The sequence below is a fragment of the Anthonomus grandis genome, chromosome 2 (assembly GCF_022605725.1).
Source record: "Anthonomus grandis grandis chromosome 2, icAntGran1.3, whole genome shotgun sequence".
In the NCBI taxonomy this organism is placed as follows: domain Eukaryota; kingdom Metazoa; phylum Arthropoda; class Insecta; order Coleoptera; family Curculionidae; genus Anthonomus; species Anthonomus grandis.
In genome coordinates this window covers 35847775-35871652 of record NC_065547.1, presented here as the reverse complement: position 1 = coordinate 35871652, position 23878 = coordinate 35847775, and the positions used below count along the sequence as shown (strand labels likewise).

General features: G+C 31.7%; 3 protein-coding genes across 3 annotated transcripts in view; 1 reads left to right on the top strand and 2 right to left on the bottom strand.

Moving 5' to 3' along the window:
• LOC126750063 (vacuolar protein sorting-associated protein 41 homolog) overlaps nt 1-12377 on the top strand; it is a 33959-nt gene extending 21582 nt beyond the window's left edge. The window contains exons 16-17 of the mRNA XM_050459559.1: nt 2139-2269; nt 7863-12377. Of these exons, the coding sequence (XP_050315516.1) occupies nt 2139-2254 (116 nt within the window). The 3' untranslated portion in view covers nt 2255-2269; nt 7863-12377. The remainder of the gene's footprint in view (nt 1-2138; nt 2270-7862) is intronic.
• On the bottom strand, nt 2413-20199 carry LOC126750064 (ciliogenesis-associated TTC17-interacting protein-like). Its single transcript, XM_050459560.1, has 8 exons — nt 20030-20199; nt 19738-19917; nt 8131-8349; nt 7843-8071; nt 6754-7015; nt 6291-6414; nt 2745-2902; nt 2413-2682 (listed from the first exon to the last, which is right to left on the bottom strand). The coding sequence occupies exons 1-8, from the start codon at nt 20151-20153 to the stop codon at nt 2458-2460; spliced, it is 1521 nt and encodes a 506-aa protein (XP_050315517.1). The 5' UTR covers nt 20154-20199; the 3' UTR covers nt 2413-2457.
• A 656-nt stretch (nt 20200-20855) lies between these two features.
• Nucleotides 20856-21740, bottom strand: LOC126750168 (uncharacterized). The gene has a single exon (XM_050459692.1). It carries the CDS (start codon nt 21738-21740, stop codon nt 20856-20858), a length of 885 nt encoding a protein of 294 aa, XP_050315649.1.
• Between the last annotated feature and the right edge of the window lie 2138 nt (nt 21741-23878).

The following is a 23878-nucleotide window of genomic DNA, read 5'->3' as shown; positions in this document are numbered from 1 at the left end:
AGAAGAGAAAGACAGAGATTAATTAAAATAAAACAATATAAGTAAGATCAGATAGAAATGAGATAGCATAGTGGGATGATGTGCAAATTAATGCTCTTGTATTTATTAATTACAGAGGCAATTTGATAGGTAAAATTGCTTCTTAAATGTTTTAGTTTTATGAGGTGGTATAGTTAAAAGGTTTAATTTTCGGATATTGATGTTATGTACATCGGTGCAATATTTAATTTTGAGATATGGAGGACATTGAAATTGAATAATTTGAAGCCATTCTATTTCGGATAATTTGTGGGATATTCTTTGTCTACGTATTATGCCAAATATGAGTCCCAGACAGCAATTTTGCACTGTTTGAACCCTTTTTATGTCCAGGCTGTCCAAAAAAGGCCCATATGTGTGATCAGCAAAGTTGAAAGATGATAAAACGACTGTTTCACTGAGCATAGCTTTAGTTTTTTGCGATAAATAATATCTATGTGAATAAATTACTTTCAACATTGAATATGCTTTTTTTAAACAAAAAGTAATATGTTCTTTAATTTTTAATTTATAATCCAATATTAAGCCTAGATTTTTAACTGAGTCTTTAAATTCTATTATATTGTTGTCTAGTTTAAGTTTTATACTATTCTGTAAGTGGTTTTTATAAGTTTCATTGCAGAATAGAATGGCTGTCGATTTGCCGGGATTTATTTTCAGTAAATGATCTTCCGTAATTTCAGTGATTCCCCTAAGTCATTATTTATTTGTTCTGTTGATATTGCAGCTAAACTATCGTCTGCATAGAGATGATATTTACAATATTTTAAGGAATTTGCAATGTTAAAGGTATATGTGCTATATAGAAGTGGGCCAAGTATACTACCCTGAGGTACTCCTGATTTGACACTTGAAAATTCTGATTTTTTTCCCTCTAGGCGAACTCGCTGTTTTCTGTCTGACAAAAATGAATTAATTAAAGAAGACGAAGCCTCCTTAAAGCCTATATATTTTAAAATCGCAATCAAGATATTATGATCCATCATATCAAATGCTTTGGAATAATCTAATAGTATCAAGACAGTTGCATTTCCAGAATCTTTAGAAGTGACAATATCGTCCACTATATCACACAGTGGCGTGGAACAACTAATAAATAGCGGGATCTAAATCCCGACTGTTTGGAACGAATAATATTAAGTCTTGTCAACATAATTGACTATCTGAGATTCCATAGCTTTTTCTAAAATTTTTGAGAAATTTGCCAAAATTGATATTGATCTCAGTTGACTTAATTCAGTAGGGTTATTAACTTTAGCCAGAGGCAAAACGTTAGCTATTTTCCAGTTTTTGGGAAAGTATGATTTCTCGATACAGTTATTTATTATGTGTGTTATATATGGCATTCGTACTTCGACGTAAATTAAATTTCAATTTGGCACTAAAAAGAATCTGATGATTTTTATTAAACCATAAAACGTCTTTTCATGAATTTTGGGTCACTATCATGCAGTATGAAAAAAGTGGCTATTAAAAAGTGCCAACTGTACTTCGGTTAAATTTATCTCTTGTAGTTTGTATATCAACATCCGTCGAAATATCTGTAATTTCCGAAAAAAAGCATTTTTGTTTATCTTAAACCATAATTATTATATTATTTTATTTACAATGTTTCGCTTCTTTGAAAGCATTTTTAATTTGTTTTCTAACGGACGCCATATAAGAGTTTTATATTTATATATAGCCGATTTTCATCTTGTAACTAAATTGTTGAAAACACAAAAACTATTATTTTATTGTTGATGTAGCTATGTCGCATAATAAAACATTCAAAACGATCATATTGATATCACATTATTAGATGTAAGAAAAACAATAAATAATATGATTAAGTTACGTACAAAAATCTATTAAGTATTTACGTTATTTTATATTCAGAAAACAATAGAATATAATTTTTGTTGATGCAAAAATAACTATCACCAATTTTGCAACACACTATTTACACTGACATAACTTTCATATTCTTATATGATAGGTTTAGGTGCCAAAGCTGGTCCGTTACTGGCGATTACCAATCCGCTAGCTTTATTTGAATATTTTAGTTTATTAACTTTTATAACTTAACTAATTTATTTAAAATTTATATATTTTTACAGAAAAGTCCAGAGGGGGCATAAAAATGTTTAATTGCAAACACGCCTTCCATGTTTCCTGCTTAGCAGTCCACTCAAATGTCTGTGTAGTGTGCTATCCGTGTGATGAAAGGAATTAATTTGATAATATAAAGGTAATTCTATATAATTTATTAATTTTTAATAATAATTGTTAATTACTGGAATTTTATATAGCATTTTTTAATATAGCTTTAAATACAATGATGTATAGAATCAAACATTTTGGTAAAAAATATACTTAATAAAATCCTTTAGCTTTTCACAATTACTATGTTTATTATCCGTTAATAAGAGTATCATTTCACCACAATATCTCAATATCCTCGTTGTCCCTGCTATCGTCCATTTCGTTAAAATAAGGCATTTTGGGCAAGTTGAGTGTTTCAAAGTTCGAAAAATAATCTATAGTAAAAGGGATTATGTTATCCGGTTTCAATAGCAGAACGCTCTGAAGAAAATCAGCCAACATATCTTTGATCTCTTCATGATCTTTTAGATATGTTTTCATCTTCTTCTCTGCTTCACTCTGGGATAATAGGATGGAAATATATTTAAAAGATTTACCTACTAAGTCATTGTTATCGATACCTTACAATCCATAAACTTGGAAAGCAGTTCCATATTGCTTTCCCACATTTTCTTTAACGCTAAATAATCGTAGGGCACCGGACGTCCCTGAGTAATTTGTAAGGGATTAATGTGTATTATGTAGGGACAACCTTCCCATTCTTGGCTTATAATCAATCCTAGAAATATAGGATAATATACATTTTGATTATACAAGGTGTTTCATTAAGAATTACGAAAAAGGCGTTATTTTTTAAGAACATTTCTATCACAAAAGTTCCACAAAAAAATATTACGTCAATAATTTCATTCTCAACCCCGAGGACACATATAAACAAACCTAATTGGTTAACGCACCGTAACATTTAGAGAGATGCACCGTAAAATGAGAGAGCATATACACTAGTGGCCAACTAATTAGAAACGAATTAAACAAATAATTTATTCAACGTTTCAGCTCTTTAAAATAAATAAAAACCAACTAGTTGTAAACATTCCACTAAGAAATTTGAAGGAAAATTTATAGATAACATAGTTAGCCATCTACTTAGAACCGACGAAAATAAACACGCGTTGTTTATTTTAAACCCTTGTAGTGGTAACAGTTTTTTTTTATATCTACAAGCCTTGTCTTTGTCTTCCACAGTTTAAAATAGGTAGAAAAGTAGGCGTAAAATAATTTTTGCGAAAGAGGTTGGACTTAGTTAACATAGTTACTATGTAGCGTCCAAGTACCCAAACAAGCTCGTTCGCGTGATCAGCGGCATCAAAACACGTGCTCCACTTGCTATTGGTCAGATGGCCCATGTGATATCCGGGCCGTTTGATGACGCTTTTTTACAGAGTGGGGTTGCATTTCCCAGTTTATTTTGATAGCATCAGGTGTTTATTGATTGTTATTGAAGGCGTTTTTCATATGTAAAATTCACTTCGTAAGTGGCACCTTTTTTAGTATATGCTATAACTTCATTACTCTTAGTCAACCAGTCTACTGAAATTTGTTTTTAGTCATTAAAAACTGCCTAGGTAATTAAGAAAATTAAAAAAATTATAACATATTTTTCATATCATAAAAATATTCTCTTAACTTAATTCTTGAGATGTGGCTGATTGCTGGCCTTGCAACCGTTTTTCAAGGCTTTAAGGCCAGCAAATACCTGGAAAAACAAAAAAAATCTTAATTAAAAAAAAATTATTACTTAATTCTGAATTTAAAAAAAAAACATACAACAAAATTTAGCTAATTACCAAGTACTAAAATAATTAAATTTAATTTATGGTTTTCATTTTCAATTAAATTAATATTTTAATTTAAATTCAAATATGCCTCCCTGCGGAGTACGGCCCTGGCCACCTGACGATGTCCCGTTAATCACGCGTTAGCATCGTGCATCGTGCGTGCATTTGTTTATCTCAGTGGCCGCTGCTCCATGAATATACTTTAGTAATACTAGTAACATGGACATAGTTAAACAGCTGACCACCTAAAGTGTAAAAAAATGGTTTTCTATGCACTCAAACAAATAAAAGAAAATAAAACGTACGAAAATATTCCACGGAAAAGAAGATCTAAAAAAACCAGACAACGAACTGATAAAACTATTGTTCGAATGGCTAAAATGATTCCATTTCTAACCTCCAACCAGATTAAAGAAGAACCTCTCCAGCTATCGCGATATCATCACGAACTATGAGGTGACGACTTAATGAGGCCAACCTATTTGGACGAGTATCTCGCAAGAAACCACCAAGCTAGATTAAAATTCGTTATGGACCATATTAATTGGAACATAAAAGCAAAGTCTATATTTGATAAAAGAGTCGAAAAAAGTATTATGTGCACATCTTGGTGCGGAAAATAATCCGAAGTATACAACCAGCATAGTCAAACATGTAGGTGGCAATATAAACTTATGGGGATGTTTTTCCTGGCGTGGTGTTGGTCCATTAGTTAAAATTGACGGTATTCTGGACCAAGAAAAATATAAAGGTATTATGGAGAACCACGTGTTGCCGTTTGCTGATGAAACGTTGCCGATGTCTTGGCTTTTTCAGTCAGCTTAGTCTGTAAAAAATGGATTGATGATAATCATGTTGATGTACTCGATTGGCCCTCTTGTAGTCCGGATCCCATTGAGAATCTTTGGAGAGACCTGAAAAAACTTTTAGACCATAAAATATTAAAAACCTTAAAGGTCTGGCGGAAGAAGCAGAGCAGGCGTGGAAATCGATACCACTAGCGAGATGTCAACATCTGGTGAAGTCAATGAGCTGATTGACGGTCATTGAAAATAATGGATTTGCTACAAAATATTGATTCATTTGGGTTTACGGTACTTATTTGGTTTTTTTTATTTATAATTTTTAGTTTTTAATTAGAGTTGTCCAATTCAACATTAGTATAAAAAATTTTTTTATACTAATGTTGAAAACATTATTATTGTTGAAAAAAAACTTTTTTTACAGGTATATATGAGAAGAAAAATCCACTAATTTATTACGACAATGGGCAAAATATATGAATATGTGTATTTTATTTACAAAAGATTTATGATTTTCATTAATTTATTTATACTGTTTCTAGTTAGTTAGCCACTTAAGATTGGAAGGGATAGTTTATTTTCGTATTTAGATCTCTGTATTTAAACGTGTTGAACAAAAAATATTTCTTATCAAACCTAACCAATGCACGAACTTGATTGAGAGAATACATGGTGCCGTAACTAGAAATTCGCGAGTTGTACTTAAGCTGCTGCCATTAATATGTTAGAAAGAAACAATTGCATTTTGCAAGAAAGGTCATTTCAATCAGTTGTAAAGTTTTTTGTCTTGTTTGTTTTACAAGTTTTTTGTTTTTATTGTTGTTTTGCAATCTTATATCTAATATGGTTTGGACCAGATCTAAGGTTGAAGGAAGGTATAAAGACACAGAATAACAAATAAAAACTAATCATTACTGCGAAATAAAAAGTAGAGAATTACGCAATTACATAAGTCACCTTTTTTAGTTTTTTTATTTTCCTGTGTTAATGATATCTAATTCAATATTTTAATTTTTACGTTTTTCAAATAATTTCCCTCTAGCGAGGACCATGGAACTTAATGTGATGTAGCAATTGTTTCTTTGTATCTTTTCTTAATGGAGATCAAGTTTGCTACGGTTGAACTAAAATAAAGTTATAAATAGTTTATTCTTTATTAAGGGGAAAAATATATTTAAGAAAGTCTATTTAATAAAATCTATTTATTAAATAGACTTTCCATACTGCCCTAATTTGACATATTGTACCAAAGGGTGTTAAACTAGAAAACTTCTTGTTCACAGGTATACACCTGTGCCTATACCAGCGATTTAGTTTATACAACTTATCTTAATTGTAGTGGCTGCATGCACAAAGCGAAAAATCAAGCCAAAAGAAAAAGATGTAGAATTGTTGTCCATACGTAATATTTTTAATAATATTTGAGCTAGGAACGTAAATTTCATATCCAGCAATTTCTTTTCGCCACTTTAATTACTTCTTAATGAAAACACCCTGTATATGTTTAATTATTTTGTTTTTATACCATAAACTGTCAAAACTGTCACTGACTGGTGTACTATTCCGCATTGTTCTATAATGGTTCGGTATATTTTACATACTTCTACAGGAATTCCATTAATCCAGCCGGGTTTAGGACCACGACATTCCTAAAATGAGTAATACTTGTTTATAAAAAAATTTTACTCGTTTATTTTTTTTTTATTTGCTATTTATATTTAGGTTCAATACGTTCTTTGGAAAGAACGACTTATATAACCTCAAAAAAGTATTTTAATTTTCATTACGTGTAACGTAAGCGACTTACTGTTTTAAACACAACAAGAAAATCTCACTATTTTATAAGTATAATGTTACAAAATTTTAACTAATTAAATTTTGAGGCAGCTAATAAATTTTTGCTTTGAACAAAATTAAGCCTTAGATAATTTTTCAAAAAGCAGCCGAAAGGTGTAGTAGGATACCAAGTTGTGCACCACATTACTTACATAAATATTCCTGCATAAGTCACCATTAATGTACATCGTACTTAGCTCAAATGTGCCCTTATACTTCTTTATCGCCAAGTACCTCATTAAAATGAAATTTGCCCCTTCTCCTATCAGGTTGTTGGCTTTAATTAAAGGGTAGTATTTTCTGTTTTCTCTTGTTACCTCAAAAGATTCCCGATGTTTTACAAAATATTTATTGTCTTGAAGGGCGTAGTATAGGATCTGTTCATCGAAGGTTTTTTCATCTTGGAGGATATGTCTAAAATTAATTAAAAGAGGTATAAATGTATTAATAAATTTTGTTTTTGTAATTTATCTATGGCTATTTAAAAAATGTATGTATTTTAATTAAAGGGTTAATTAACAAAATACTTATAAGTTGTTCCAGTCCTAATTTAAACTGAGATCATGCATAGGTATTAGACATAGCGTGCTTTGACTGTTGTTTTATAAGCAGCCTAATCTATATTATATCCTAGTTTTTTTTTAATAATTAATGTTTTTAATGAAGGTTTTTTTAACAGTCTTAGCCTTGATAATGGCCATCCATCGATAGCGCAATTATTTTTTCCCAGTCACTTAAAATCTTAATAAGAAAGTACTACCTAAAACGGTTTATTTTTTATTTACAATCCATACTATTGACTTCTATATCTTAAGACCCTGTCAACATTTTTAAAGATTAATAGTTGTCACTTATCAGATTGTAGTAGTCTACAAATTCATATTGTAGTTATACGGATTCTTTTATCATCAAAGGTGCCGTTAAAAAGCTCCGCCAGCGGCATCATTCATGATAAAAAAATCTGTAAAATAGGACCATTAGTGGAAACTATAATTGATAGCTTTTCTGAATGAGATTGATATATCTTGACAAAGTAACTGGTGGATCAGGGGCCGTATTTTTGAAACCATTCGAATTTCAAAGTTCGTGTGCGATTTTCAGTTTGATTCTGCCACTTGTCTTGTTTTGATTTTAAACTAGGTTTGTTTTTTTTAAAGATAAGCATTTTTTGTGCACTTTTGACTATACATTTTAAATGTTAAAAAATCGAATCTGTTCTATGCGTAGAATCAATACTTAACTCCGTTCTTCTTTCTTCCAGAGTATGCAGATACGTGTCGACCCATGAAACGATCCTGGAACCTGCGTTTTTCCCTTCAACGTTAAACTCGGAGGCCAAATGTACGACGAATTTTTTTGGCAACAACTTGCTTTGTTCCATAAGATACATTTCATAATTTTTTAACTTCTCTTCTTCTGTTTCTCCCTTTTCCCGTTCAGAAGGAGACAACATCGATTGTTGCAAGCACTCTATAACCCAAAAATTAACCAGTGCTCGCAAGTGAAAAATCTGACTGAAGAACCCATACCTTGTTTGATTTTTTTTATCCTCTCCAAAAGATTTTTATTACTTTCTGTGGCGCTTTTCTGTTGAGAGGGAGGAAATCCTTTGGCAATTTCAATTTTAAGACATAGCCCACCAACAGGCTTAGGTTTCATTGTTTTACCATCTCCAGAAGCCGCTGGTTCATCGATGTTACTTATGATAAGAGCTTCCCGAAAACATAGTTGGTGTATAAGAGCGTCATCTAAAAAATAGTACACGCTATTTGTGCAGTCACGTTATTGTGTTTTTTAAACATTAATGTAAAACATTTTCCCCTTATTATTAGCTACAGTATTGGCCATAATGGTTAAAACTTAAAGAATAAGTTTATTGAAATCAAGAAGTTACATAAAAGCGGGATAAAATACGTGGAACACAATTATTTCTTTATTAACTCTATTTCTTATAATATTGGTTAGTATGATAACACCTAGCTTTAGCTACCGTTTGCATTCTTTTAGGCATGGAATTGTTCTGTTTTGAAATTTTTTAGTCGCGGATTTTGCTTTTGATTTTGATCCAGCACTTTCCACATATTTTTGATTGGATTTAAATTTGAACTTTGTATTGGCGACTTTAATACATTATGTTTTTTTGCCCAAACCATTTCTTCATTAACTCTGGTTAGTGCTTAGGATCATTATTGGGTTAAAACATACAATTAACTGACACTTACTGTCCCGACTTGATTTTGAAACCGATGCATTTTTCCTACCACTTTCTATAAAGGTCCTGTACCAAGACTAGGGTCCCCATACCATCACGTTACCCCACCTACATATTAAATGGTTGGACGAATTTTTATTATAATCTCTGACTCTTTGGTTGCCGAAAGAACCAATTGTATTTGAATTCGTCGCTGAAAAGTACCATTTTCAACCCTGCGCTAGTCAACTAGATCCAGTAAGGCTTTCCAGTGCTCTGGTCTGGAATCATAATCACTTTGTATATTTTAACTATTTTTGACACAATATTAAATTATGGATTATTACTATGAATTTAATTAACCTAAAAAGTTGAATTAAAGAGTTTTTAAGTATTTTGACCAGACAAGAAATGAAAACATTTGTTATTGACCAAGAAAAGAGATGCCAGATATTATTGTTGGGGATTTTATTTTGTAGATTTATTACTAGTTTGGATATAGTTATATATTATTTAAAATACTAAGAGTAGAAACCTAACAGTTTCAACTATTACGGCCAATACTATATACGTTATAGCTAGGAAGTTCGTTAAATTAGCAAGTGTATACAGGGTGTCTCCTTTTTCATACGGACAGTATTGCTATCTCCTATACTATAAAAGATACGAGGGCGGTTAAATTAGAAAAAAGTTGCGGCATTTTATTCTGATTAAAAAAGTGTATTTAGATTTTTTATGCGACGTTTCGTCTTTAGATATCATCAACTTTTTTTTTAAATACGGACCTGGATTTTTTATTTTATAGTTAAAAAGAATTTTTATTTTCCTTTTCAACAATGTATAACTTAAATGTCTGTCTCGACGTTTCGGTATAAAAATAGCAGTTTTCAAGCTTTTTTCTTTAATACGGACCTGATTAGTATTTACAAAATTAATATACGGCAGATTTGGGTTGAGTTGGGTTAGCTGCTAATATTATTCACTAACATCAATTGCGGCTGATATTTTTTTATGTGGTTAAGAAAAAAATTACGATATGTGATTAGTTCGATATTAATATTCGATAACGAAAATCTATTTTTAAAGCTGCATGGAGAGCCACCTTTAATGAAAATGGAATCGTGCTTGCCGAATGGTTCAAACTTTATAACAATGTCAGATTTATTACGGCTGTGACTTATTTAGGTAGGCCATGAAAACAAAAATATTATTATTATTAATTACAACAAAATTATTAAAATATTACTTTGATATTTTAACGTTTTGCCGTAAGTTAGTTTCTTAAATTAGTTTAAAAGCTTTGGTTGTTTCCTTAGCAATTTCGTAGTTCAATATTAACAAAATAAATACAAGTTGTAAAATGGTACGGTATAGTGATAGTGAAAAAAAGGACATGTACGATGTTTTTATAAGATGTTATCGAAAGGTTGATGATGCAGTAAGGGAGTATGCTAGATTATATCCAAACAGAACTGCTCCAGCGCGAAAAACTTTTTATTTGGTTTCAAGAAACCTCACCGAATTTGGATGTGTATCAAAAAAACGCGGAAAATACCGTGCCAAGAATACACACAACGATGTTAATGTTTTAACTCAAATTCATCTTTATCCGGAGTCTTCATTAAGAATTATAGGTTCTGAATGTGGGATACATCCTTCAGTGGTCGGAAAAATTTTAAAGAAACATAGGTATCATGACTACAAGTTCCAACCGGTTCAGAAACTGCATCCAGGTGATTCAGAACGCAGACTTATTTTCTGCCGTTGGTATCAAGAGATGTTAAATGCAGACCCGGAAAAATTAAATAGAAAGAATTTAAGGTCCTTTTATTTTAGGTCCGGAATTAAAATAAAATTTCCTTTAATTTTAGGTCCGTTCAGCCTTATTCCAATTAAAGCCCAGATATCCCCCCCCCCCCCCCTCCCGCAACATAATATAAGAGTATTTTCTGCAAGAGTTGTCAACAATTCAAGAAATGCCCCCTTCTCGATGAAATTAAGCAGCTTCAAAATGTGTTTGGGTGTAGAGCCTTATATGTGAGCTTATTAGTGAGCCAATACTTAGATCATAAGAGATGGACAAACCTGAATCTTGTAAACTGTGAAAAGCTGTTACGGTGTATATCGCCTTTTCGTTTTAAAGACAGCCTCATGTTTTTGAAATTTTCAGCTGTTTCCATTATATAATGATGCCAAGAGACATTACTTTTAACTTTCACACCTGACAATCCAACTGATGAAGACGCGGCAAAGTAAGCTCAGACACAATAAGGCTTGGGGAGGAAGCGAGAGCCTTCTTTGTAAATACAACAGCCTGGGTCTAAGCTGCACTAAACTTAATTAGATTGCAATCACCCACTCTAAAAATGTTGTTCGGTCGGCATTAATAGTTGTTATCTAGTCACGTCTATGGCACTGAGTGAAGGCTGAAGTCATCTTGTTAGGAGACTTGAAGGAAGACAATGTAGCCATTAACAAAGCTGTAAACTGGATTAGAAGTTAATATATTACAAAAAGGTGGTAAAGGACAAAATGCATTCGTAAGAAATAACACCGTTCATTTAAATTATCTGCGAAGTGTGTCTATTACTAATAATCTAGATGGGTGGGTTTTCGAGAAAGCTTCAAACCCAAGCAACGAGAGTTTGTGGCAAACCATCACAATTCAGTTTGTTTAGAAGTTTCATGCCAAACCCTATCGAATACCTTTAAATTGCACCGGATTCACATCTTTCGATAGCCTCAGTTCAAACATGCGTGACGCAGACCTGTGTTTTCGAAAACCATACTGACAGTCGCTAATGATGGTGGTAAACTCCAGGGTTATCTTGGCGATTATCGGAAATAAAGAATTTTGTCTAATGCCTACCAATTGTCTTGTTCTTAAGTATTTTAGCTACACACCTTCTGATCCACTATATGCAAGATCCTTATCATAGGGCATTACATTGTCGCGTAACTTCGTGCTTACTTTTAATTAGGTGATTGGCTACTAGGTAACACCGAGTTGAAGACATATCTCCTCTCTATGGGTAGTCCCTAGTCGCTATTGTTGTAACAACCTCACTATTAAGTTCGGAAGATACATAGCGCTGCTACAGCCTCATGGTTTTTGAGTGATGTTCAGAGATATTTTGGTGCGCAAGCCTTTCCTTTTTCTTAAGCGCCCTCTACCCTTCTCACAAGGTGGTAAAACCTTAATATTTTTGCACAAGCTGTAGTCTTTCAAGATGCTTCTTTTATGTATCGAGCAATAAGTCTCTTTATTTTCTTAAGTATAAAACTCGTAAGATTTCTCTGCTGTGTATTGTATCGTGTGATTTCTCTGCTGTTTATGATACGCGTGACTCTTGTCGGTCAAAAAATATGGTTGTTATTCTGATGCAATAGGAAAGTCCGCAGAATGTTTTAATTTTAAATAAATACATACATAGATGTCAACTGCTTTAAAAACTAATAAAAATTTAATAATAACTTTAGACACTTAAGATTAAGTACCGACGGAGCAAGGTTTCTGTTAATTTTAAGTTATTAATATGTAATTAATCAAAAATTAAGAAAAACGTAAATAAATAGACAAATGATTATTCTGATTTGATGCAATAGATTAAATAAATAAATTGTTTATCTAAAAAAAATGATGTTGGCATTATTATCTGAGCTTTTACTCAACTTTTCAATCAGCATTTGTAGAACGTGTTTTTTTTCGTAGCTAAAGAGTATAGTTACTAAAAAGGTAAATTTTTATTGCATTTCTTTGTACCTTTTTATTTTGTTTTTATAGTAATAATCTTGTTATTAATCACCTTTTTCTAATAATATTTTTATATAACTAAGTCTATACTGTCAATAAATTAATTTCTTCCCACGTAAGAAAGCATGCAAAATATACTCTAAAAAATCTGTTTTATTTAATTAAAGCTACATCGTAATGCAATAAATCAACAATAATTCTATATTACATTGCATGTTATATATTAAAAAAATAAATTAACAGGCAGTATTTTTATATAAATAAATAAATAAATAATGGCTTTATTTGTACTTTTCAATAGTGTACATAGGCGAAGTCTAGCCAAAGGCTAATCTACTTAACCTATTTAAAAAAAGTAAGCAAAATTATTTTAGATAGCACAACAGAAAGAAAAAAATTAACATTTGTAATGGTAACACTAATATTAATATAAAAATAAACACATATACACCCATTGGTCCATAAAAATCAAAAAATTATAAAATAAGAAATACCTACTTACAATTTAGCTATTCTGTTTTGTTAAAAAATGCAGCTTTAGTTTTTTCTTGAAACCCGCTACTGACATTTCTTTTATAGGATGCGGAACAAGGTCATTGTAAATTGCCACAGCATTATACATAAAACTACGACGAAAGAAGGCTGTTCGATATCTAGGAATTGACAACTTATTTATAAATCTCAGATTTGCATCATGTAAATTTTTCCTTAAAGTATTAATTAAGTTAAATATTAATGGAAATAAATAATAAGGTACTTTTAAAGTTAATAATACTTCTTTCTAGAGGAGCTCTATAATAACAAAAATTAACCAAAGACATCAAATGTGCCATTGTTTTAAAATCTTTATATAACTTAGTGTCAGAGTAGTTTTTAGTAAATGTGAAATTTCTAGCTTTTATTTAAAAGAGTGTTTAATATTCAGTAAATTTTACTACAAAACTGTAATATAAATTTACTGCATATATTAACACTTTAACATCTTACTACATTTTATATATATATACAGTCCTATATGGTATGTGTTATATTATAATTGAGTACTTAATTACATCACAATCTTTTCTTCGATATAACCAACATTTTGATATCACTCCCTTTTGAAAATGGTACATCATTGCTCTCCCCGGAATTAAAAGAAAAACAGCAACTTTTATTGCCTAATGTATGTAAAAAGAATGTTGTTTCTTTAGTTAAATCGTATTGTTTTGTTATTTTTTTGGTTAATACACGTTTGTCATTTGTTTGTAAAGTAAATATAATATTTCTTATTAAAAGTGTAAAATTCTATTTTATTTACACATTTATTGTTCCCCTTCTAAATCTAAAGCAAGTACTCGTAAATTAAAAGAACCATACCAAATTTTCGAATTTCTTTTTCTTACCCACAAAAAAAAGGGCATTGTAGTTTTAAAATTTTATGTTTGATATTGAAGATAAATAGGTAAATATGCATTCAAAAGGTATTTTAATTTTGTAAATACTAATCAGGTCCGTATTAAAGAAAAAAGCTTGAAAACTGCTATTTTTATACCGAAACGTCGAGACAGACATTTAAGTTATACATTGTTGAAAAGGAAAATAAAAATTCTTTTTAACTATAAAATAAAAAATCCAGGTCCGTATTAAAAAAAAAAGTTGATGATGATATTTAAAAAACGAAACGTCGTATAAAAAATCTAAATACACTTTTTTAATCAGAATAAAATTCCGCCACTTTTTTCTAATTTAACCGCCCTCGTATCTTTTATAGTATAGGAGATAGCAATACTGTCCCTATGAAAAAGGAGACACCCTATATAATCTTTTATAGAAATTTTGAACATTTTAAAACTCTCCTTTGGCTTAATATTTGGCATTAAACCATGTAAAATTTCTATCGATTAAGTAACACATGATATTCTATTAAAGAGGACAGATGGTATATTTTTTTATTCTTGTTGCAAATTTAATTTTTTTATAAAAACATTAACATTAAAACTAAAGTGTTTGTGAGTTATCTACGCGTAAAAAGTACCATTTTAGTCTTATATTATTTAAACTTTCAAAGTATAAGATTATCACCTGCATTACCTTTATTTTAAATTAATATATTTAATTTAATAATATAAGTAGAAAATGTTAGTTTTTGAGCGTCGATAACTCAAGAACAGTTGACAGAGTTCTATTGTTTCTTCATTTAAAACACGTAACATTTACGACGTAAACCTTTAGTTTTTCATGCAATTGTTCTTGTTAGAGTTTTCAAAGTCTCCGAACTAAAATACATTGATGGCTATCTTGAAATATTTTTTAAAATTTGGCAAAAGTAAAAAATTTGCTTTTTTTCCTGTTTAGTGGAATTACATATGTATAATTAAATACTATTTTGGGAACGTCTTTCAATCTATTTCAGCATTAAATTTCATAAGGCTTTTTATTTTAACAAATCGAGGGCTGGACGGCAGGACCTCGTAACCCTTAAAGTAAGAATTTTACAGGAGAGAAGAAAAATCAATTAAAATACAGAAAAAAAAACTCTCCGCGTTTTTGCTTTTAAATTAAATTTATAATTAATACGAAAATATAATACGATACAAATTTGAATTAATTTTTATTTACAGAAACATTTATGTCGGTTACAAGGTACTGCATTTTTAAAAGTGTTGCTTACGAGGTAATGCACAAAGAACAGTAACACGAAATTCATTAATCCATAACATTGTTTATTGAAAAACCAGTAAATAATAGAAACTAAAACAAATTTTATGCTTACAAAATACACAGAATATTATTAAATAAAATAAACTTCAATTCTAAATAAAACCAAAAATATTCTATTGTTAAATAAAAACTGTAATCACAGAAAATAGAAACTTCGTTAAAATATTGTCGATACAACAAGATAATCATTTTGCATCAAAAGGCAGATTATCGAAAAATGGCCAACAATCTTGAGGTATACATTTTTTTATTGCTTGAAAATGGTCATACTTCGTTTTGGTTATTTTATATCGGGCGGGAAATTCAATAAGCTCAAAATTTTTGATTTTATTTGGACGATTGAAGATCTCATGAAATAATTCATCGTTAAAATCCAGTTTAAATTTGATAAGACCTCCATGATACTCTAATGCTCGAATATCCGTCACAAGCGAGGTTTTTGATGGTTTTATCAACCTATATTTCATTAGGTCTTTTCTACTAAAATCCCTAAAAAAATCGAAATCTTTCGTTTTTGCCACGTATGGTGTCGAATGTCTGGCTTCGCATGTAATTCTCAAATAATCACTAGGTAAGTATATTTCTTTGTTTTTAAGTCGCTTTTCTATTGCGCTATGCACTGAGTCACACTCCATTTGAGTATGACCCTTTCCAAGGATTTTTTGGGTGATATCATATTTTTCACTCAGGTATAATAAAGCATTGGTCAAAATCGCATTTCTATTCTGAGCAGTACACCCATCGGAGTATATTATAATAGGTTTTTTGTCACCACCACTAAGAAATTTTTCTTCAAGAAAATCAAGCAAAAAAGATGCGTGTGTTGAGGCCTGTCCATCTGCTTGAGTTTCATTATACCAATAGCAAACTACTTCTTTAGTAGCCAAATTGTAAATAGTAAAATTGTGAGAACACAATTTAGTTTTGTAATACAGTGTACTCGCTGCAATCTGAGGCGATAGCTTAACAGCTTGTACATCCATTGTAATAACGTTACAACCTTGCAATATGTAGAGATGTAGCAACCTGCCTTAATAGCTTAAAACAAAGAGCTTTGCGATTTTCAGTCTGACATTCCTGTTGGTAAACTTTATACAAATCGTTCCAAGACTGAAAATTTTGCTCTAGATAAAGCCTGTCTGTATCCTTCCTACAGTAATGGGATGGTAATTTATTTAATTTAGTTAAAAATGTGTCTAAAAATTCTCTATCTTCCTTAAAAATATCTAGACGCTTCACGTGGGTATCCCATGATTTGCCGATAAAGCCCAAGATCTTGCAGACCATTCTCCTAAGCTTAAAGTATTAAGATACATTGACTTACAAACTGGAAGGTGAGCATTGCTTAAAATAAGATGGTATTTCAATGTTATGGACCGTCTTGAATTTTCTGTTTCAGGCCTTTTCCTGTCACATACCTTTACTGTGGTTGCTACAAACACTTTTCTTTGTTCCCAGGACATCTCTGACCAAAATTTGGAAAAAATATTTTTTCTATCATCATCCGTAAATTTTCGGCACTGTTTTGAGGGATCTTTGCAATTGCATCGAGGCTTTAGACGTATCTCTTCTCGTGAAGTATCATGAAAAGTATTGTTTTGACCCTTTGGTTTCCTAAATCTTTTTGTTGACTTCTCATTTTCTTTGGCCTTTGGTCCGTTTCTTTATTTCTAATTGCGTTTCATCTTCTGAATTGGAGCTGTTTTCTAGCACACTATCGTCAGGCGTGTTCGTATCTTCAATGGCGTCTCCTGTGGCCATTGATTCTGGATCTGATTGAATTTCTGCGTCTATCAAACTTATTTCATCACTTTGTCGTTCTTTTGGCGTTGAAGTTTCGATCTCAGAAGTCTCTAAAGTGCTCTCTGGTTGCTGCTGGGAAATACAAAGCTAATCTCTAAGAAATATCCCTTCTTGAATTGCGTCTTCCATCAGGCAACTTTTTTGTTCTTTTGGGTTTTCCTTTATAATTGAACTTCTCAGAGGTTTCCAAAGTGCTTTCGAGTTGATGCTGGGACATGCTAAAGTTATCTGCAAGAACTATCTCTGCCTCCTGGATCATTGCCGCTACATCTTCGGGACTTAAAGCTTCAGCAAAGATATTGAAACTATTAAAAGAATCGCTTAAATTAACTCTGTCTGAGAGATTTTCTGGATCTTCGCTTGGGCTTTGAAGAGCCAGTGCATTCATCATAATTTTTCTTGTTCGGCTTGACATCTTTAGTTGTCGTGTTGGGAAATCAGCCTATAAGAGATACACATGTGTTAGTATATCTAGTAAAATTGTAGTAGAAAATCTAGTAGGAAAACGTGGACATTCCCACACGATCTTTAAAATTGCCTTTCGAGGCACAAGCCAAGGCTAACAAAGTTCGAAAATGTATTAAGTACTTTTTCTTACGGGGTATAGCTACATACATACTGTTTTTCCAAAAAACGTTAAAAGTTCTTAAAATAGATACTATTTTAAAAACACTAGTTTCTCCTTATTCTTTTAATTAATTTATTGTTCAAAATATTTTAATATTTTTCATAAAATCCTAACAGTAATTTTCTGTTGCCAGGCAAAAAATTAAATGGAAGAAAATTTTTCTTAGCAAAAAAATAACTAACAATGGCTTTTAAAAAAACTGTAGTCTTAGGCATAATATAAAGTTTTACTTACCTCTGAAGTGCAGAAACACAGTACCTCGTAACCACAATAGAAGATAATAGGCAGGACCTCGTAACTAAAACATCAAAAAAATGTGACTAATTACTAGCAAATTACTGACTAAAATTGCCATTAACATTTAAAATTACATTAGTTAAACGTACATGTACCCAAATAAGATCACACCATGTAAAATAAAAAAAAAATTTAATGATATAAAAGAAGTTATTATGGACTTACCTCTGAACACCACAACCGTTTACGGGAAACTGAGTGGTTACGAGGTAATGTGTCAACAATTTGGCGCGAAATAGATACGAGGTTTCTTTTAAATTCTGCTTAACGGATTTTTTTTATAATTTGAGTATTTTTTTAATAGATGGCGAGACTAATTCTGAAAAGAAATATATCAAAATCCCATTTTAATAATTTTTGCGGGTTACGAGGTCCTGCCTTCCGGCCCTCGAAATGTTGGTGTTGCTATGGGATACGAGGTCAGTTATAAATGGAAATAATATAGCAATTTTAATGTCCCTTCAAAAATATTTACAGAAACTAAATCAAACAAAAACAAGTTTTAACAAAATTAAGGCTTTAAATTTAATAAAATATTAAAATTAAATGGTAGAAAGTCAACGCATCGTAATCTAGAGATTCCAAGGCAAACTCGTAATCAAAATCTGAATAATATGTATACCTATTTCATAGCTTGGCAATTTATTGGCTTTGGCCTGCTTTACCATAAAATTAAATGAAAATAACTAATTTATGACGTAGAAATGTATTCGTGTAAGGTGCAATATTATAGCTTTATTTTAGTTCAGCAAAAATCGCTCTAATTATACCAGTTACTTGAAATGAATTCGAAAATAACATTGGGTGCCAGATTCAAGTAAACTTAAGAATAAAATTATCTTACTTTCAATCCAAGGGTAATTTATTGTATTTTAATATTTTTATTTTATTGTCTAAAATCGAAGCAAACAATACTCGCTTTTTCAGTAACATACATACTATATTATTTCATATTTGTAATAATAAAACCATATTATAAATAACATACTGGAAATGAAGGAGTTATAAATGAATGTTATAACGTAAATTAACAAATACAACCTTATTTTTAAAGCTTCAATATTTCTCTGAGAATTATTCATTATCAAAAAAATTTCTTGAAATGCTTAGGTAACTATCTAAATTGCACTAATGTATAAAATATCTCGTAAAATTAAAAATTAGCACATAGTCCAAAATTAAGGGAGAAGAAATTTGCATCAATTAAAAAAAATGAAACCATACATTGTACCTATATCTTATTATGCATGAAACATAACTGTATCGAAGAAAAATATGTCAAATATTTTTATAAATGTAAAACCTTTATAATTAGCAAAATTTGACTCTTTTTATTTTTTCGCATTTTAAACTATGTAATTTTCATTTATTTGTACTCGCTGTATTTATTTATATGCCTAAATTTTAAGATCGATTCTAGTACAAGCAACAAGTGATACTTTAATAATTATATAATTTTGTTTTATTTTATTACGAAAAGATCAAGTGTGTTTGTGTATATTAATAAAATATTTATCAAAATTCTGAAATTGTTTTATTTATTGTTAATTTGGTGAAACCATTATCAGAAATGAAAAGATATTTTTTTATTCATATTTTTGGGGTTGAACTACACTTTTAAATTTACATAAAACTATTCGATTACGAGGCATTACGTTATGTTACTACTCTCACTTCTCCTCAATATAAACACTTTAAATTTATGATATTCCGTCAGAAGTTCCAATAATTTATGTTGTGTGCTTTGTTGTAATACTTACCTAAAATAAATCCTGGTAAAATATCATCAGGATCAAACAAGGGATACTGATGATGTCCTTTATAAGCTTCTTTATACTTTGCCTGAAACAAAGTTGTTCTCTCAACATCTTCCAGTATATCATTAAGTACCTCCTCTACAATATGATAGGTTTTGTCTCGTTCTCTGGCATTTTGTAGTTCTACATAAATCATTAAAAAAATCGTTTTAGGAACAAAGTACCTTTTAGGTATTAATTATGAGTTTCTGCAAGTACTGTGGCAAAGCTATACATGGTCACTGCTGTTACAAACCTAATTCATTTATTGCATCAAAATTGTAGGGATATTCGGCTGCAGCATTTTGATCTTTCAAATATTCAGTAATAGTATCCTCTAGGTATCTTTCTATAGTTAAATGTTTGGGTGAATTTGTCATTTTTTTTTTTAATTTACAGAAAAGCAGTTGATGACAGTAAGTCAAGCACTAAAAATGTGTTTTTGTTAACGTGAAAGGCAGAAGTATGTTCATAAAGTAACAATAATTACTTGACGTAAAAATTCTACTCGCTTACTTTCATACTTACTAGCGCAATGAGAATGTTCCATCCCGATTTTCTTGGGTGTTTTGTCGGAAAACCTTGTTAGCATCGATTTTTGTTTTCAAAGTCACAAATTATAATTACAATTTCATCTATCGAATAGGGATGATGTTATCTACCTATAACATCATCCCTATTCGCGGATATAATTAAGTTTGGAATTTGAAGAGATCATATTGAATGGCCTGCAAGATCTCTTCATATGCTCTTATTCTTATACAATATGAGCTCTCGCTCATCTATGAGACGTATTATTGTGAGCGCATTTAAAATTTTAAATGTAGGTGCGATTATTATTTTTATTATTATTATTATTTATTATTATTATGTTGACAATAGCAGGCGGTGAGACCGATGAAGCTATTGTTTCTTCCGTATGTTTCTGGCTTGAGTAGGTGGACCTGCTCACATGCAGTAGTGGATCATTCTCTCCGAATTTTGTCCCAGTTCAACATCATCGCGATTCTTGAAGATATTCGTATTTGGGGCCGTCACCGTTTCCTGATTTAACGAGTTCCACAAGTATACTGCACGATTTGTTACAAAGTTTTTTCTGGGAAGTTTTGCCGTTCTTTCTTTTTTAAGCTTCCTTGTATGTCCTCGGAGATGATGGTTTTCACTATAGTGGAAAAGGTTCGCCAAATTGCACTGGTAATCTTGTAGGTTTCGATGAGATCGCCTCTATGTCTTCGCTCTCTGAGAGTGGTCAACCCAAACCTGATTAATTTTTCTGGATATGGCATCTCGCTTAATTCGTAAGGGATTTTTGTTACTTTGCGCTGTAATTTCTCCAATTGGTCTATATCTTCTTTTGGGTTCCATACAACAAAGGCATATTGTATTTTTGGTCTTATGTAACTTTTGTATAGAGTGGATATCATTTCAATAGAATGGTCCCTAAAAGCTTGCTTTATCAGATAGACTAGCGAGTTTGCTTTTTTACAAATTCTGGTTATATGACGTTCCCATTTTAGGTCTGATGTTATTAGGACTCCTAGATCATTTTGTTCGTTCACTGATTTTAAGGCACATCCATCCAGAAAATATTCATTATCAGGATTATCTGGACCGATCCTCAACACTGTGCATTTGGATGTGTTTAGTTTCATACCCCATTGCCTTGACCACATCTCAACATTTTGCAGGTCTGCCTGGAGCAGCGCTGCGCTGGTTAGAGAATTAGCATATATTTTGCAGTCATCTGCAAACAGACTTGTGTCCATCTTTATAAATCCAACTAGATCAAACAAATATGATGTAAAAAGCACTGGGCCAACTACCGATCCCTGGATAACGCCGCTGCTCACTCGATGTGGACTGGACAGCTCCCCATTGACTATAACCTGGTAGAATCTCTCATTCCGTAATGCCTTGATCAGATCAAGCAGCTTTCCTCTGACTCCAAAATGCTCCAGCTTTGCCATTAAGAGCTTGTGCGGGACTTTATCAAATGCCTTTTCATAGTCAAGATGTATTATGTCTGTTGGCTGGCCATTGCCGTGATTTTTTGTCCAGTCATTCAAACACTCTAAAAGGTTTGTTGTTGTTGAACGTTTAGGCAAAAATCCACGCTGAGAGGCAGGTATTAAACCATTCTCCAGAAAGAATGCTATGAGCTCCTTAACTATTACTTTCTCCATACATTTCAGTGGGTTGCATGTGAGGCTGATAGGTCTTTAGTTTTCCGGTTTGTTCCGGTCTCCCTTCTTGAACAGTGGTGTCACGATTGAATGTTTTCATTCTTCTGTTATCTTTCCTTGTTCTAAGCATTCCTGCATTGCCCCCGAAAGCAAGGGACTGAGGGAATTTCTGCAATTTTGAAGGAAAACTATTGGGATTTTATCTGGTCCTGGGCTTGAGTCCCTTTTCATATTTTCAAGCGCTTCTTCGACTTTCTCTTTTGTAAAATGAATAGTTACAATTGAGGGTTGCACCCTGCTGTGATTAGGCAATAATGGAATTGGATATGAATCCTTCATGAATGCTGTATCAAACTGTGCTGCGAATGTTTCCGCCATGGATTTGCTGTCTAGAAACTGCTGGGTTGCTGTATCTTTTAGGGTTATGGTTGAGATTTTCGAGTTGCGATTTACATATTTAAATAGTTTCTTTGGCGAGGCCGAGTTTGCAAGACCATTTTCATATTTCTTTCTGGCGTCGACCAACTTATGTTTGGTAATATTATTTTAGCACATATAAGCTTGATATTTGTCCTGAGTTTTGTTTGTTATATACTTTTCCCATAGTTTCCGTTTTTTGTTAATTTCTTTGAAAATATTTTTATTTATCCACGGTTTTTGGGGGTCTGTTTTCACACGCCTGGTAGGAATGTATTGTTCGATAGCACCATTCACAACATTTTGAAAGTTTTCGAAGATCGAGTTGTTCGCATGCACCGGTTGTAGTTGAATGAAGTGGTTGATTTCTTCATAGTTTGCAGTGTAAAAGTTCCTTCTTACAACTGGTTGTGTTTGTTTGGGTAGAATTTTTAGTTGTGTTTTTGCTTTTATTACGACATGGTTGCTGCGGCCAATGGGCGGTTCTGAGCAAAGATCAAAGATGCTTTTAGGATCGTTGGTTATGAAGAGGTCCAAAAGGGAACTTTGGTCTTTTCTGTATCTTGTTGGGAAATCAATCAACTGCTGGGCTCCTATTTCTTGATACATGTTCATAAAATCCTGCGTCTTTTTGTCTGGTGGTGCAATTGAGAGACTTTTCCAGTTAATGTTGGGGTAGTTGAAGTCTCCCACAACAATTGTTGGACTTATAGTATCTATCATGTGGGTATTGACCTCTTCGCTAGTAGTTGTTCCCGATCTGTATAAACAAGCAACAGACAAATTTACTTCACATATCTGGACATCCAGCCATACTGCATCAATTGGTGTTTGGAATTTGTGACTATCCGAGAAAATGCAATTTATTTTAAAGCCATTAATTTTTTCCTTGGCCAGAATACATGCGATGCACATGGTAGGTGGAGGTAGACATTTTCAACAGTTAACTATAAAATTACAGTCTGCGACAATTTCAATTGATAGATATGTATATTCCTGGTATATGTATTATGAAATCTTAAAAAGCCACTAGCCACTCTGCGTCGTTTCGCATTGATGTACATCGTTCAAATTTACGAAGGAAAATATATGCATTCCTAGAAACAATAAAGTGGTCTTATTCATATAATATTGGACAATCATTAAACTCATTTAACTTGGATCTTCTTGGTGTGGTGGTACGTGCTTTCAGTTGCGACTTTTCCAACGCGTATGAAGAGTCAAAGTTAATTTAATTTTGTTTGGAATTGGCTATGATACTATAGAGTTGATTTACCAAAACTCTTTTTTGTTTTATAAACTTATTCTACTAGGTAGGGTTGGCTATAATTTTTTATTTAATGCAATTAAATTAAATATTTATTGTCATTATTAAATTGGTCATTTGTTCTAAGGTCAGGATCTTAAAAATATCACTTGATTTGTCTTCCTATTTAATATCTTAAAGGCCACACTGCTAACTCCACTCAAGAACCCATGATGAATATGAGTGTTGTACAGGATGA

Excerpts from the sequence above, each read along its gene's own strand:
- LOC126750168 (XM_050459692.1), bottom strand. The coding sequence starts at position 21,740 with ATGGCAAAGCTGGAGCATTTTGGAGTCAGAGGAAAGCTGCTTGATCTG.
- LOC126750064 (XM_050459560.1), bottom strand. The coding sequence starts at position 20,153 with ATGACAAATTCACCCAAACATTTAACTATAGAAAGATACCTAGAGGAT. Across the intron at positions 19,918-20,029 it reads TGATGCAATAAATGAATTAG|AACTACAAAATGCCAGAGAA; the intron begins GTTTGTAACAGC and ends TGATTTATGTAG. Across the intron at positions 2,683-2,744 it reads CCAAGTTTATGGATTGTAAG|AGTGAAGCAGAGAAGAAGAT; the intron begins GTATCGATAACA and ends CTATTATCCCAG.